Source organism: Camponotus floridanus, unplaced genomic scaffold (assembly GCF_003227725.1).
Source record: "Camponotus floridanus strain SB8 unplaced genomic scaffold, Cflo_v7.5 scaffold61, whole genome shotgun sequence".
NCBI lineage: Eukaryota > Metazoa > Arthropoda > Insecta > Hymenoptera > Formicidae > Camponotus > Camponotus floridanus.
Genome location: NW_020229781.1, coordinates 175,696 through 193,230, shown reverse-complemented (window position 1 = coordinate 193,230; position 17,535 = coordinate 175,696). Strand labels below are relative to the sequence as shown.

Here is a 17,535-nt window from a genome sequence, read left to right as displayed (position 1 = left end):
CGCGGAAAACGATAGGTTAACCCTTTCTTTGCCAAGATCTTTTTGAGCTACCACCGCCAATCGGGCTCTCTTAAGAAACACCATTCGACCCTTTTCCTTTTTCCAACAGAGTAACCTGATCCTGTTATTCGCGCGGCAGAACTCACGAGTTGCCGTGCAGGATGTGCGTTCCCTTTTTTTTACTCGCGCTGTTTTCCTCGGAGTGTAATATGCGTGAAGACGATCGGGTGGAAGATAAGTGAATCCCTTGGGTTACCGAGTCAAGCAGGTATCGAAAATGCACCGACAACGCACATCGTCAGTAGCCAAGGTCAATGTCGAGAAAAAAGGAAAAAGGCTAAGTACAATTAATAATTAAATAATTTTGCTTAGATTAAATGAGATGCCATCATAAATTTAAAAATCAATAACATTTTTATCGCGGATTTTATATAGAATTTATCCGTGAAAAAGGATGAAAAGTGAAAAAATTTGTTAAATTCTAAGCAAAGGAGAAGCGACTCTAAGAAGTAGTAATTCCTTTTTTTTCTTAATTTACTCGTCCATCGGCATTTCCAAAGAATCTAACTAAGAACGTTCAAACACATTTCACAGTTTTTTCCTTCAATGTGAGGTGTCGCAGCTAAGATGTTCTCCGTTTGCCATGAAGTACAACTGGAAGTCTGGTGGAAGACCTGCCAGGTGACGGCGGCGCCTCGGACCACATCCATCTTCATGTTCGGGGCCTGCTTGGCTCCATCCCTTCGGCCTTCCATCCTCGTGCGGCTCTCGAAACACGAGGAGTTCGAAGAGAGAAGGAGACAGAAAGAAAGAGAGAGACATGTAGCGCAGGAAAAGGAAACGAAAACGAGCTCAAACTTGCCGGTTATTTATTAGGAGATTCTCGTTAAGGTCCATCCATCCGAGTCCACGGCCCGTGGATACAGCGCAGAGCTGTCACACCCGCGTTATTTCTCTTTCTCTCTCTTTCTCTGGCCGACCGCATTGTTTTAATCTCCTACCAAAACATCGTCATCGTCGTCGTTGTCGTCGTCCCTTCTTTCTCGTTCTCCTTCTTCGGACTTTCTCTACTATGCAGCTTACATCGTCGCGACCAACCTCGCTATCTTGCCGTCGTTCTCGTCGTCTCCGTCGTCGCCGACGACGGACGAGTAACCACGAACTCTTGTGAGATACCATCGGCGGTTTCTGGTTAGAGACATCGGTGGCAGGCAAAGATGCGGTCTGTTGTCCGTCGCGGAGATTGATTACGTCGCCATCCGAGAATTAAATAAGCCACGCGATGGTTTCATTCGTCGGCGACGTGGCGGGTCTGGTCACGGGATCTCTCTACCTAATCTGGTCATGGGAACTTATGAGGTTCCCGCGATATTGGAGTATCCGTGTTGGTATCACGATAAAAACCATTAATGATCATTAAAGATTAAAATGATGGAAAAAGATTTGCAGGAAGATTCATTAACAATTTTTATATCACTTTTCTGTAATGACTTGTAATGGAATTTCAGTCATATTTCATCAAAAGATTTTGCTTGATAAATGCAAATTTCACGCGCGTAATAAAATTTTTTCGCAAATTATATTTTCAAATAGCCAAAAAAGAATACAAAATCTACATATCCGAGTGTATTTATTATTCATTATCATTTAATGGCTGACTAATGATTTTACGAACGTGCGTAAATGAAATGATGCGAAAATACTAGAAAATCTCGCCGCTTATTATATTGCGTTCGCGTCGAGGAATCTGTGATCGAATGCGTGGCCCGCGAAAAATAATAAGCAATATCAAAGCGAAATATACACGACGATAGTTCTTTATCTCGAAACCGCCGTACATAACAGACAACTCGCGATATATCACAAGGAAACGTTTATGAGCGTAGCTGAAGGCATCTTTTGTAGAACAACGTCGGTACAATGTCAGGTGTCCTCGCGATCATCCGTGCACGTGGACACCATCGTTTTCTCGGAGGACTCGTCTGCCTACTTGAACTATCCACCCACACGTCGACCATCGCCACCATGCCATCACCATCATCGCCGCTATTCGAGAGACGCCGCATCTATTGTCGACACCGTCGCGCCCACGCAACAAATCAAGCGACTCTTTTAATTGCCTGACATCTTTACGATTCCTATAAAACAATGAGGTAGGTAGATTTCGAGTGCCAAGAAGATACGGGGGAAATCGTATCCGCGCGCAGAGATGGCCCTGGTCATCGTCGTCATTGGCGTATCGGTGTCCGAGACCGCGGTATATATCATGTTTACAGTGTCGGGGTTGCGTACGGGGAGCTGCCCCGCTGATTCGTGGGTCCCACGCGATGCCGCGCGATTGCGTCAGTCCTCGAGCACTGCGTTCCGGTCGAACAACCGGGAATGTCCATTCTCAGGACCCGTTTCTGTTCCGAGCCTGCGGAAACCCGAGACACACGTCGACCCTCTCGAGCGTCGAGAGTACCTCCTCGCCAGTTCTACCTGTTTCAGACGAAGAATGTTTCATGGTAATGGGTGGAGACCGCGCGCAAATCGAGGCGAAAACAAGGCCCGTTGGTCGCGGAGCACACGTGTACGGCCGCTGCTCGGAAAACATGGTTTACGGTTGACGATTCGGTTGTAGATATAAGATTCCCAGGACGGATCCCTTATTCGGACCTGATCCGGAATCGCGAATCACGCGAATCGCGCGAATATATTCTTATTACGAGCGGAGAACGAGGACATGCATAATTGTCTATCGGCGGAGATTTGCGTGATAATTTGCGTTGGTATCGTGTCGGCGTTTACAAGTTTACAAATTTTATATCGCGGGCTCTCGTTCGCGAAATTAATATCCTCAATCTTCCGTCTTGCGAGCGAATGCAATTTACCTGCTTTTACATCCGCGCGACGCGACGAAGATATATTTTGATAACGGGATTCCTAAGAACTTCGCGGTAAATTAAGGAGACATACAGCATATGTATATATCATAATTTTTCGGGATAGAGTTGCGTCCATAATTTTCTGACCTTACCATGCGCATATATATATACACACACGCACATGCTACTTTACAAAATTTATAATGTTCTCAATGATGTTATGAAGTATCTTCGGTAATGCTAGCCCACCTTCGCGAAGCAAACCATTCTAGTTTTGTAAAATGTTTTTATATTATTAATTAACTCCATATATAACGGATGTAAGAACGATTAATATTAATATTGCGTGTGTTTAAGATCGATTATTATTAGATTTTGTCTCGTAACCATTCTTCGAATCTAGTAGTCACGGCAACAACGATCAAACTTATGCCGAACGCTTCTTCATATTCCTCCGACCTACCACGGTATGAAAAGAATTCAAAGTCAAAAAATAAATCAATCGTATAATCAAGAAAACCAGTCGTAATGCGATTTGTACAATGATACCGCTCACGCATATCATTAATAAACTCAGATAATTAATGACCAACCACGATCATTCTCAAACACGATTCCTTCGGACCGTTATGCACGATCGATAGATATATGACAACCGATCATGCCGTGTGATCGGTATTCTAAAGAATTTTCATCAAGGAAAATAGTTTCGTTCACACGTAATCACAGAACAGTGCTTTATTTTGAGCAATAAAAAATATCGAAAATAAAAACTTGTCGAAAAATAAGATTATAATAAGAGATTGGAAGTATATAAAATGGCATTGTTAATTTTGCTAAATGAATTCAATTAATGAATTTAATTAATGAATTAATTTAAAATGAAATGAATTAAATGAATTAATTAATTTTGTTAAATGAATTAAATGAGCGAAAATGTATTATTTTCACCGAAAACTGGTGCTCGATTAGATTCCCGCGGTACGAACATTATGTAACAAACATATCGATGTATAAGCATATATTGTTGAATGTTGGAGGAAGGGAGAGAAGCTGGCCCTCGGGGAGTACCAGTGATAGTCTCGGAGATACCCGTCGTTCGTAAGTTGGTTCGGCTTCGGCATTATGATCGCGGTGTCTGAGACCGCGGGGGGCGCCGGCGCCGGCGCGTAAAATCTCTGCGTTATGAGTTCCCCCTTGCCGCGCACCGCCGATGACCGGGCCCGGTCGTAGGGCCTCACACCACGTCGGGGCCCGGCAACCACCTCGGTCCGCCACCTCGCCTCTCGCGCGCCTCGTCATCCTCCACCTTGGAAGATACGCCGCTACTCCTCCGTGGCTTTTGTTTTAAGGCATCCCAAGGATCTAGCGGTCGTGATAAATGGTACCCTTCGGGACGGGATCAATCGATAAACTACGTGCAACGACACGGCGACACGTTCCCCGGCCGCGACAGAATTCGTCGGCCTCGAACGAGATCGGTTCTCGAGATGAGCGAAAAACGAGATGGGGTCCGCCACGCTTTTTCTCGGCGCTTTTAAAACGACACGACGCCAAGAGGTAGGAAGGTGGGATTTTTCGAGAGTTCGATGTTCGCCGATAGTGGTCCTGCAGTTGAGAAGTGGTCCAGAGTTCAAGAATCGCGATCTGATTCATCTATTTTCGCACAGCCGGTTCGATTTTTGCGAATCTATAACGTCGTCCAATCTGCCCAAGTGCGGTTTGGGGATACGCGCGCGTGTCCGTGTGCAAAAATCCGTGTAGGGCCCAACTCGTGTGGGTTTCGTGGGGAAGTATAATTGAATGTTTTGTATAATTAACCTGCGCCATAACTCAGCATACGTCGCGCCTCCAGCCGCGGGCGGACCTCCCTTCTTCTACACGCATGCACTTACACTCACGGGGAAGGTATTTGTGTATTCACAAATGTAGACCTGCTCTTACAGTGTGGTATATTACCGCTCCTTCAAATACCATTAAAAGCAAACATTGTAACGACGCGCATGAATAAAGATGCCGCAACCCGTTCGGCGGTTTACCGAATACGCGTAGCGATGTAAAACGCGGTCTGTCGCCACAAAATCCACATGTATGATGCAGCGATATAATATGAGTAAAGTAATAAATATACGATATTCGGATTTTGATTTACTGGCCATTCAAGTATTTAGCGTAAATTATGATAGATTAAATAAGAAAACAGATTAAATAAAATGATATTCAATAACGCAGATTCGATAAAGCCAATCCAAATAGAGAAAGTTATGTATCATGGTTAAGACACGAGATTCGATTATCGCATTAAATTGACTCATGGTCGAAGAAAACTGATTTTGCATATTGCATGACAGTCTGCCGAAAGCAGACTCGGAGAACAACGTTCTCTTCCATCGATTCGTGCGGTCGACCAACAACCGTATAATCGTTGCCGTAGGAGCTGAGAGGCAATCTCTTGCTTAACCGGCATCTCTTTGCAAAGTCCAACGAAATTCCCTCTTTCCTTCTCTCTCTTTCCCTCTCTCTCTCTCTCTCTCTCATTCTCTTCCTCTCTCTTTTCATCACGCGTTTACACCGTTCTGCGCTAAACGACTTCAGTACAAATCCCATAATCTGCAAGCGGTATGGCTCATGGCGTTTTTATGGCCGCTAAGAAGTATGTACGTATTCCTTGGCGAGATCACCTGCCTGCCGTTCGTATCTCCTTGTATACGCACAATGTATGATTTATGCGTGTAAAATATTAATTCGCTCGCGATTGCCGTTTTAAAACGACATCAGCCGGGAATAATCCCGTGTAACGAGAATTAATCGAAGGTGAGATGTGTAACAATTGTAAGCCGTATTATACTTGGACTGCACACTCTTATATTTCTCCTCTCATTGTCGATTTATAAGAGCAAATAAGCGAATTAAGCGTAGACTAGAAATTAATAAGAACGTTTCGATTTTGCTCCTACTTACTATCGGGAAATCATGTATCCATTCAGGTAAGAGAACATGTTCGAGGATATTATCTATTCATCTGATATTTGAAAAATCATGAATAACGCTTAGAATAATAATTTGCGCATTTTTTTTCATTGCGCGGTTGCCCGTTTTCTCACTCCTTACCTTTGGTCACGCGACCGTAATCAACCGTGTCATTATCTACACGGAGCTTGCGAAACACATGCAATAGTTTATAAATTACTTCACGCACGCTCTCGTGAATTATCGATAATTGTATATGTGTATAATCAACTGCTAATTCATCAGTTTACATTGCTTTCACGAGTCAACTGATTATGCGAACATTATTTTAGCGTTTGTCTTTTCTCTCTCTCTCTCTCTCTCTTTCTCTCTTCAATTGCTATTAATAATTCTTTTTCTAAATAAAGATATTCAGCAAGGATTAAAAAAGATGCGGTCATTTCGCTACAATTCGCGACGTTTCCCTCGAAAGTATGGATTTCGTTATGGAATCTCTAAGTGCCCATTTAAATAGCTATATTTCAGAGCGTAGCCATAAGGCCAACAACCTGTCAAGAGATCATACCCTTGTCAAAATAATCGCTAAATTATGGGATGCATACACTTTTAACTACCAGCCCGCTCTCCCGGGTCAGTAACACATTCCCGTTTCCTGCCTATCCGCTCGTCCCATCTTGGTCTCTCATCGATATATAACTAGCTTTCTCAGTTTCTCTTTCTTTTTGCAGCGTTCTTTTCGCCGCACACGAATCGACAGACACGCACGTCGTGAATGAAAATCGTGTGGGACAGCTGACGCGCTCATTCCCAACGTCATCAGTTTATGCATGATTAATGGGACAATAAAAATTGCTCGGACATGAGCGATCAGCGTGCGCGACGCGCATTAATAGTTTATTTCGAAATTTTCGACAGGGCACACGACCGGACGTGCGATCATTAATTTTCATCAGGTTCTCCATGACAACAGGAACTCGGGATTCGTAGTTTTCGTCACTTCTCGTTATGATAGATCGGAATTAATGGGAAGCACTTCCAGCCCGTAGATTAGATTTAGCACGGAATGCGATGGAGATAATAGTTGTGACAACGACACGTTACGCAATTATCGCGCATCAACGGATTAAACACGGTGACTTATCGGCGGGCTATTTCCTCCCTATTATCGATCCTTTCTCCTTGTTATCCGGTCTCATTTTTGCATAATTGAGAAATAAAACCTGTCTCTCCACGAGCAACAAATTACACGCTTCATCGAACAGCACTTCTAAAGGCAAAACCGGATACGCAATACCGATGATTTCACGCTACTCTCAGTCCGTATCTCCTTCTATCGAGGCAATGCGATGACCAATTTAAGATTATTCCAGGTATGCAGATTTCCTCTCACGCTTATCGGCCAAATACTCCGCGAAACAGTCGAAAAGGCATCTCGATAACGTACAGTACAAATTCATGTCTGGAATTCAGTGTGTATATATATTTCACGCACCGAATGCGCAGAGTCTAGGAAGCATTTACTCTTCTTTTACAGATTTTGTTCGTCCGATCTAGGGCAACACGATATCGTCACACAGAGAAAAATATCATTCTACTGCCAATAAAAGCGATTACTCAGTTTATTTTTCTTTTTTTAAGTTAATAGTTTTCTTCAACAAAGAATATATTCTTGATAATAATCTTAAAATATACTCATCACAAGTGTTAGAAAATCTCATTATCATGTACTCAAAAGAAGAATTTATGTTTTCTTCAAGAATATTGTAAAGTTGTATCAAAGAAAAATCAAACTTACTTTACGTCAACTCTTGTAGTAAGCAAACCAAATTTTTGTTTTAATTTAATATTCTTGACTAAAATACTGCACTTACTAAAATTCAGAATATATTCAATTAAATTTAATGCTTGTGGTAAACTTATGATATATTTGCGGATGTACAAACTTATGATATACTTAAAATAAATAATATTTACTTGAATACAGTATACATTTTTCTCTGTGCATGCTCGACGCAGCGTAATCGATGAATCGATACGACCAGTTCGCTCCGAATAATGTCATCTCTGGCGCTTTTTTCTCGCGCGAACGAAATAATATATCGCGATCATCACCTGGCATTAATATTATGCGATAAATATGTTTTTGTCGTGCTTATCTTCCTTGATGCGTGATTTGCGCGCTCGCGTTGTCGATTTCATTAATATTAATCGACTCGTATAGAGCGACGCGGCTCGCGCTTATTTTGCAACGCGCTTGAAAATGCGCCTCGGGCCCCCGTCGCGTGTCCTCGCGCTAGACACGCCGGTGATTAATGGTAGAAAAGGCGGGAAAGAGGCATACGGGGCCTTAGGTAGAGAGGTTTTCCCTTATCTCTGCTTGCTCGTTCTTCTCGTCGTTATGCTGTGACAAGACACGTCGCGAAATGCTCGGCGCGATGATGGCCTTACTTATCATCCCGAACGGTTCCTGACAATAGAGATAGGGATAATTAAATGCGGTAATTAAATACCGCCGTCACGCATGTGACGAGAAAATTGTCAGGTGAAATTTATCCGTTTTTGCACACTTGTGGTACGCTTTTAATGGCGCGCGTAAGAAGCTGAATTTTCCTCTTGAAGATTACTATGCGCGATGCTCGTTAAGCTCTGCAGAGTAGTATTAGAAAACACGTATGCTGCGCGAAACATGGAACATTTTCACGTACCATGAGCCATCTGTTAATTATTCATTTTGTTTCCGTGAAAATTACGGTCATTAATTTTACTTAGTTAGTAGTAGCTTTCTTATAGATAATTTTTACTAAAATAATATAGATTAAACAGATGGATTTTTATGAATATAAATTTAACTCGTATATATTAGTCTGAAAATAATTTACAGGTTTTTTATAAAGGTATTCTATAAAAGGTATTCTATAAAAAATATTCTATAAATATTTATAATAATTTTATAATTCTGTAAATATTTATAATAAATTAATAAATATTTAATGTTTTTTTTTTAATAGATAAGTGAATGAATATCTTAAAACAATCTTCAGGCAGATTATAAGGAGAAGAACATGAGCGTGCACGTATCGCGAAACGATCGATAGACGAGCTCGCTTCCATGCACACGCGGAATCAAAAGTAGCTATTTGCGCGACGTATAGCCCTGAAATTCCATTCCAGACACGTATCCAGATGGCACACGCGACCACCGATACACCGGGCGCCCATCGATAATTGCGGGGCAACGTGCACCCGTAGAGCTCGAAAATCAATGTGGCGAAAGGGTGATGCGAAAATGGGCTCGATCCCCGGCCGGTTGTAGGGGATCATACAGGAAGTGAAGAGAGAAAGAGAGATAAATAGAGAGAGAGAGAGAGAGACAAGAGAGAGCCGGAGAAGGCATAATAAATATCGGGTAAGGACGAGATCGGGCGCTACTTATGCCGTCAGCGATAATGACGGGGTGTGTTCAGGCTGTTTGCTTAGCGAGCAGATTAGTGAATGAATCCACAGGTGGGCGCCATCCGTCACACTCTGAATCGGATCCAGCCTTGCCCCGCCTATATTGCCAGCGACTAGTTCTCTTCCAGGTCCGTATTGATGGGGCAACGAGGGAACCCGTGATCCATAGAATGGCAAGTGTTATATAATCGGCGACATAATTCGATTCGTGATTACACGTCTCGGCTTAACACAACGAAAAATTTTCAATATTTATTCGAGATGACACTATGATATTGCGACTCTTTTTAATATTGATTAAAAATAACGTTACGATATTATTTTTCTAAAAGGAATTGAAAAGTATTCTCTCTTTGGACTGAGTCGACGTCGCTGAAGCCAGTAATTAACTTCTCACATTCTTAGTCATAACGCGACTGCCTAAATTGCGCCATTCTTGATCAACGTTTAACACTGTGGCAACATCGTCCTTTGATACGTATTGTACGTATGTATATATGGGGTGTATCAAAAGAAAACAAGAGAAATATGCAACAGCTTTGTATTATATCAGTACAGAGAGCGAGATGAAATGCACGCATTCTTAGCAATTATACATGTGACATGAGCAAACAGCGATGTATGGGATTGAAACTCGGTACGCGAAAACCTGTTATTAAAAGGTAAAGTAATGCCTTTGAGACACCCTATATATATATACCTTCCGGCAAACTCTCAACACTGAGCTGGGTTCGCGTATCTATAGAACGGATACACCCACGAGCTTTCCGCCTACCTGCAGTCGCTGACAGAACTGATGTGGCACGAGACAGTTGCCTATGATATCCATCATCATACCTTTCGAGGATAATCGGTCGTCACGCCTATAACGACCGCCGAAGAAACCGGCACCGCGAGAGAAATCATTTGCTATAGTAAGAGAGATTTCGGATGCTCATTTGTGTCGTTAGCACTTTTATGGATGAAGATGACACGTTTTGACTTCCGCGATTCATCGAAGTCGCCGATGAAAAAATATATACATCTATCGCGTACGCATAGTTTAAACTTGAAAATAGAATAAATAATTAATAATTACGATACATTCATCAAACTTCAAATAAATGCTTCAATTAATTAATTAAATATGCTTATAATTATACGTATGATTACTTTTTAATACGTTCTAATTATATATAATAATATAATACTATAGAGCTACTTTTTCGGAACAGAAGTTATCTTCGCACAATTACGAGTAGTTTATCAGCGGATGCTGATAAAACCTTGCGCGACGATAATCCGTATATGTATAATGTAGGAAAATCCATTTTCTATACTGAAAGATCTTGCGGCCGATATGATGGAGTGTTACGGAGATTGGCGGACCACCGGAGTAATGTCTGCACTAATAGCAGTGATTACCCCTGCCTTGTTGAGAATGAACCCGCCCGCTCCTTCCAGCCTGCCTGCTCTTCGGGTTCTGCCTCGTTCTACCTCGCGTACCCTGCCCATGAATTGATGAATGTTTACCAAACTAACTGCATCCTTTTCGCGCAAACTGCCCCCTGGTCATTGGCTACTACAACGTCGAATCTCATCGAAAGCGTGGATCGATTAAATTATGCGGAATATGCAAATTTGTATCGATAGGGTACCCAGCCACGTACCCTGAGCGATCGGCAGAAAATGCAACGAGATTGTTGGAAGAGTAATTATTGCCTTTCGAGTCTTCGTGCCGTTTTTATTAATAAGCTAGTGATGTATATGCGAGCACAAGACATTAGATTCGATCGAGAGTTATAAGCTTATTTATCAAACTCGACAAGAGTTATTATTTCGAAAAATTCGCGATACATAATTCAAAGAATGACTATGAACGTATCACGTTTGAGAGAGGAGAAGCGAGTCTCTTTATCGAAGACGCTATTGACAGCACGGCAATCTGCCGCAAGTACTACTGACAGGCTGTATTATTTATTGACACGTGTTTATAATCGCAAGATGCAAAGATAACGCGGCAAAATTAATGGAAAGAAATACGGACCGATGGCTGTGTTTAAAGCAAGGTGAACAGGAACTTTACGCTGCCGTACGACATATCGCGGCGACAAGACTGCAAAATAATTACAGTTGCATTATTATAACGTCACTTGTACTATATTAAAACGATATCATACATATGCATCATCTAAGACGACCGCGTAACATTCACTCGAAGCTCGGTCGCAGTCCGGCCTCCTGTCATTCTCGTTTAATCTTTTCCACGTGTATTGCTTCGCGTAGAAAATTTTTTTACATCGACATCTCATAGAGAAAGATAGAAAGAGATCATATCGGCTCCGTAATCATACATTACACAATGTGCACTTACGTATGAATAATAATACGATATAAATGGTCCCGAGTGTAAAATGAGTCACAGGAATACCTCTAGCTATGTGAACTTGGAAATCTCTGGCTCTGCATGATCTATGAGGAAGTTTCTATTTGCGATCGCTGATAAACGGCCCGATGTCTCGGATTTTTCACAACGCTCACATATCCCTCGTTAATGGTATCTTCTTTGCGAATGAGCGTGCACTAACGTATAGCACAGACCACCTGTCCGGTTTGTATCCCTCGCTCTTTTCCTCCTGTTTGCTCTTTATCTTCTTCTTTCTCTCTCCTTCTCTTTCTCTCTTCCACCGGGCGTCCCATAGGGATACTCGCAGCATGTGTCTGCGATAACTATACCACGTAGGAAAGGGGGGGGGCTTTAGGCGCCACAGAGCAGGTTTCCATAAAAATGCGAGCTACCCGATCCACTGCGACACGGCAGAGTTTAATGTCCCGTGTGACCTACCCTTCCCGAAGCGACGAACAATCCGTTAGATTCACCTAAAGACGAATCTGCTTTATTCTCTTCGAATATAAAATCAAATATATCCGTAGAATATACATGAAAGAGACGCAAAATTAATATATTATTTGAAAATGTAATTTTTAAAGACTAAATAATGTAACTAAATGTTTTTCTATCACATCATATAAAGTCTATCACATCATATTAAGTATCTATACGTTTCATTGATAAAACCGATATGCATCTTACGATATACGGCTTCCGAGCTCATATGCTAATAAGGAATGCAAAAAATCAATTATTATTTTACGATCTGATACTGAATTGCTGTCTCCGCGAATAACCCGAATGGCGACTCAATTTCTAACATATGCAGATGCGCGATGACGGATACCGTTTACACATCATTACGAGCAATTACATGACATAAATCTTTTCAAAATAATACATATGAGATGCTCGACATGAATAATCCATTTATTCACTACGGGATATAGTTGTAAGACTTTATGTAACTGTTTTGCAGAAGAACTGCACGATTTTTTCATCAAATTTGAAACGAAATCTATGCACTATATCGGTGGAATATCATATCGTTAATTACTTGTTTTAGATATGAATACTCCTTATGGACTATCAATAATTCATTCTCGACGTAATCGCATGGTGTGCATCCTCCATCTTTACGATGCTACAGAACAGACAAAGAAAAGGAGAAAGAAAGGGAAACGACGAAACGGAGAAAGGAAGAGGGAGGGAGAGGGGGAAGGGGAGGAAGGAGAGACCCGTGTAAACGATAAATCACGATAAATACGTTTGCCTGGACCATTATAAAAGGCGGAGGAAGAAGAACGGGGAGGAATCGACGCGATCGCGGCGAGGAGAGGGTCAGCAGAGGAGAGATATGCACAAAGGGGGTGCAGCAGCGCGCGGCCCGATATGCAGTCTCTCCTGAGGCCACTCCTGGATGCATCCTCTTCTGCGGCCGCGCATTACGATCGCTTAAGTCTCGGCTCGACTATCGAGTGATCCATCGCCTACGAATTCGACGAAGCCTCCCGCCTACCCTCGGGACATCCTCGACTAATGAGCGTGTCTCGATCGTGAACGACCGGTCTCTCTTTCTCTTTCTCTCCTTCTTTCCGTTATCCTCATCTTCACCTCCTCTTTTCTCTCTGCCTCTCTTCCTCCTGTCTTCCCTTCTCTCTCTTTCTCTTTTCCTCCTCACTTCCAGATGCGCTCAACTTCTTTCTTAAAAAGGATTCCAATTAAGAGAACCCGAATGAGTTTTCGTACGTTCTATTCACGAGCAAGTCCGTCGAGATGTAACGAGGACGACAGGTGGACACGGTAAAATCCTTAGGCATGACCCTCCGAAAAACGCAAAAGGATCGCTAACGATTATTGAAATTCTCAGAGGACACATATTCACATTGCATAACTAGAGACATCGGTGTTGACAGGCGTCAAAAAAGAATTCAATCTTATAGCAACGTATTATTCGTGATAATGTTTATTATAATAATGCACAAGGAGAATTTTCTTTCTTTGGTAATTTGGAAAATGTTAACGTTGCTCCTAAGATATGATTAGATCTATCGAGCAACGTATTACGTATTTACATCATTGATATGCGCCATCGAGACTCAGATTCCACGACGCGACTTTACTGCGTGATGTTTATCTCGACTAGGTGGGAAAGTGTGGTAGTTTCAGTACATTCCTGAGAAGCTGTTTGTTCACCTATGCCACCGATGCGTGGTTAGTGCGTGGCGAGGCGATGGAAGATAGAGAGGAGAAGAGACGGAAGAGCGGGCAGGCAGATATCGGGCCCCGCGGGGGGCTCATAATTGCCGACCCTGAAGATCGGTCGACCCCATGGGGCCCTCCTCTGTTTGTTTTATTCCCTAGTTATACAAACGCGAGATCTACGACCGATATATGATAATCGTCCTTCTAGTTCTTCCAGTTCTCTTCTCTCTCTTTCTCTTTCTCTTGACTACTTTTCATGTTTTTTTATCTTAGTTTTATCTCAGTTTTTTTTTAATTGTGTAAGCTTCACGAATATAGGATGCCTTATAAACACTGATAGACAGGGACACGTCCGAACTAATTCTAACCAGAATCTACCTCCACCATTGATGCTGTAGAAGCTTTCGCCACGTCTCATCATTTACGACGCACATTTATTCAAATTCTACGACGGCCGAAATGATTGATACTCCTCGTTATGAGCAGCTACCTCAGGCTCTCGCGTTCGTCAGTTTAAGAAAGAGGAGCATAAAATATTATCTCAAACATTTAATATGTAAATAATGTGCATCGCTATTAGTACATACATTTTTAAACTATAGATACAGTGTTAATGCATGCACTGTGATAAAGATACATCCACGATAGATGATAGAAAAACTTGGAAGAACAGATAAAGTAAAAGAAAAGAAAGATAATTTTCATAATTTCAAAATAATTTAAGTAAATGCATTATGGAAATTGTATTCTTTAGTAGCGAATCTTTATCAATTTTATTTTAAAAGTATATTACTTTCTTTAATATAGTATTTCATTTTATAAAACATTAATGTTAAAACAGACTTGACTTTGGCTTCTTTTTAGTTGACCTCTCTCTTTTACTTTTTCATTAAATAAACAATCTTATCGTTAAGACACGCAGTGACTACATTTCAAAAAGATAGCACTGCAAATATATCAAGTTGCCCCAATTCCATTTTAATGAAGAAAAAAACAAGGTAAAGCGATTAATTATTGTAGACTATATAAACAACGCGTGTCGTATAAAAAACACATTAAATAATGTGTGCGTATGTGTGTGTATGTGTTTATCGTATATCGTTTTAAATATTTTTTAAGTTAATTACTTACCTCATTGTCGATTTTCTTAAATTCCGGATCATCCTCGTCCACTTCGAAATACAGCTCCGTAGATGTAACGGAAATGATGCCGGGTGCCACGATACCGGGTGCGATTAACCTGCCTTTCGTGCTGATGTTCACTGGACCTGTAATAAAACATGAGCAATGAAATTGATGTATGCGAATAACAATACTGTAAAAATATACTGCCTGCATGCGTGCGTAAAATTGTTTTTATTTAATTTTTAAAATACGGATATCAAAATCTTTTATTTTTGCTTATATATATAACTCATGCATCTTGCAAATTATCAGTAACATGCTATTTTCGAAATATATAGCGCATAGAAATTGGAAATTAAAGGCAGAAATTAAAATAACAAATAACAATTGACGACCGATATTTAAATAACGAATTCAACGAAAAAAGCAACGCAAAATCGCGAAATAAAACCGGTTTGCTCGCTGTGATATGCCATTAAAACGTCGCTCCTCGTTTATCAGAAACAGTACGTTGACCAACCTGTCAAGTCGTTGTCGAGATCCCTGTCGTCTGACAGCAATTCACTGTCATCTAAAAGATCCGCCGACTGCAATTGCTGTTGGTGTGCACGCGAGGCTGCGAGATGCGCGTGAAATTCTTCACGTGCTTGAAGTATCGCATCCTCGGGTGCACCGTGTTCTAGAGCCGCCTTGAGAGTAGCCTCGGGGTGGCTCGAGCCTAGTGGATTGTGCACGAAACGCTTGCGTCTACGTGCATCATCCTCCCAAGCGTCCAGCTTCCAATACTCGGCTAATCTGTGAATAGTAAAATACGCAATGTATATTTGTTGTAGAATTAAGAGATAACTTAAAGTAACGATCATGTTTGCATTTACTTTGCAGCCATTGGATCCATGTATCCCCATGCACCGTGCTTATTGGACAAGATATTACGAACTTTCTCTAGCAACCTGCTGGCGATTACATTATCGCGTCTTCGTGCTGCGGTAATCAAATGATCGCACATACGTTCTTCCTCTCGACGATCCAATAATGTCTGAGCACATTGTGACTAAAACCACAAAAAAACATATTACTTGTTATAATATTTTTCTATAATTAATCAAGTGTATATAATTACACGAAAGGATTATTGTATTTACGGTATTAAAAAACTCGCGCGCGAACCTTCAGGCAACAAAAACTGGTTGGATCTATTTACAATGAAATAAAATTGCGAGAGAAGAAATGCAGTACCTCAAAGTCAGCATGTTTCAGCACGTCATCCGCTCTCATCCTATTTAAAATAAACTCTGCCTCGTTTGCGACTCTTACTATGTGATCCTTCATAGCGTGAGATAGCAATCTGTGTAAACGCAAGGAAGCATTTTCATAAAGGGAAACGAGAAGAGTTTGATTTCGTTTTGTTTGCACGCGTTCTAGCAGTAATAAACGTCTTACCTTCCCTCGTTAATGAGCTCGATGAAAGCAAGACCCGCGTGCTTCTGCAAAGAGTTTTGCCATTCTTGAGAGCAGAGGAGCATAACCAATTCCACGACGGAGTTGCTGTTTTTAAATGTTGTCAAACCTGGCAAATTAAAAATAGGAAATCTTTAAATGAATGAACGTTAAGTAACAATGTAGATAAAGTAACAACGAAAGTGAGATATAGTAAAAAAAAATGTGACAAACGAAAAAATGGACAATGTAATTTACAAAAGACCGTCATTATAATCGTGCATCGAGTGTTGTTGAAAATAAAGTGCATTGATACGTTGTAGAACTATCAAATGCCACGTTCCTTGAATATAAAAATCTGCGAGAGTCATCACGACTTTCTACATGTTGAATACTAATGGAGAGCGATAACTCGGAATACACTGGCCATCTTACTAAAGTGAAATCATAAAGTGACTAATTTGAATACTCGGTGTGACATGGCAGAAATATTTAAACCATAAAAGTGACGAAAGTTTCGCCAAATACGCCCATGTATGCGAGCGGATTTTAAATTTTTATTTATCACCCGAGCATATTTAAATGCATAATTTTAAATATTTTACACGGCGGTAATTGAATTCTTATCTTTATGATCTTTTTATCTACTAATGAGCACATAATACATCGATTACGAAGACTTTTCTACGGTGACGGATTTTTTTAAATATTTTTTTAGACGCGCGCGTTTATGATTCAAATAATAATTTTTTCCAGAATACAAAGTGTGAGGTAGAATTTTTAGAAATGATAATTATATTAAATGATCAATAAAAGTATGAGATAAAAAAAATATGAGCTATATATATTTTTACGATAAATATTTCAATATAGCAATAAAACATAATAAAAAATATATATAATTTTATATATTTCACGGAAAAATATTGTATCTATATGAATCTATCTATATATCTGAAGCTTAATTTCTTAACCTTTACGATTCTTTTTTTATTTGTAGGCGCGATATATGTATCTCGGCATCGCTTAGAAAACAGACCATATTATGGCTATTCCCCGTATAATAAAATCTAACGTAAAATATGTCCTTTTTATTTATCGAGCTTT

At 40.7% G+C, this 17,535-nt stretch overlaps 1 protein-coding gene across 11 annotated transcripts in view; it reads right to left on the bottom strand.

Moving 5' to 3' along the window:
• LOC105254472 (neurobeachin) overlaps window positions 1–17,535 on the bottom strand; it is a 182,222-nt gene that overhangs the window by 47,457 nt on the left and 117,230 nt on the right. For all 11 annotated transcript variants that reach the window (XM_025413146.1, XM_025413147.1, XM_025413151.1 and 8 more), the window contains 5 exons: window positions 16,432–16,558; window positions 16,228–16,336; window positions 15,867–16,042; window positions 15,512–15,786; window positions 14,998–15,134 (listed from right to left, as the gene is read on the bottom strand). In XM_025413146.1, the coding sequence (XP_025268931.1) occupies window positions 14,998–15,134; window positions 15,512–15,786; window positions 15,867–16,042; window positions 16,228–16,336; window positions 16,432–16,558 (824 nt within the window). The remainder of the gene's footprint in view (window positions 1–14,997; window positions 15,135–15,511; window positions 15,787–15,866; window positions 16,043–16,227; window positions 16,337–16,431; window positions 16,559–17,535) is intronic.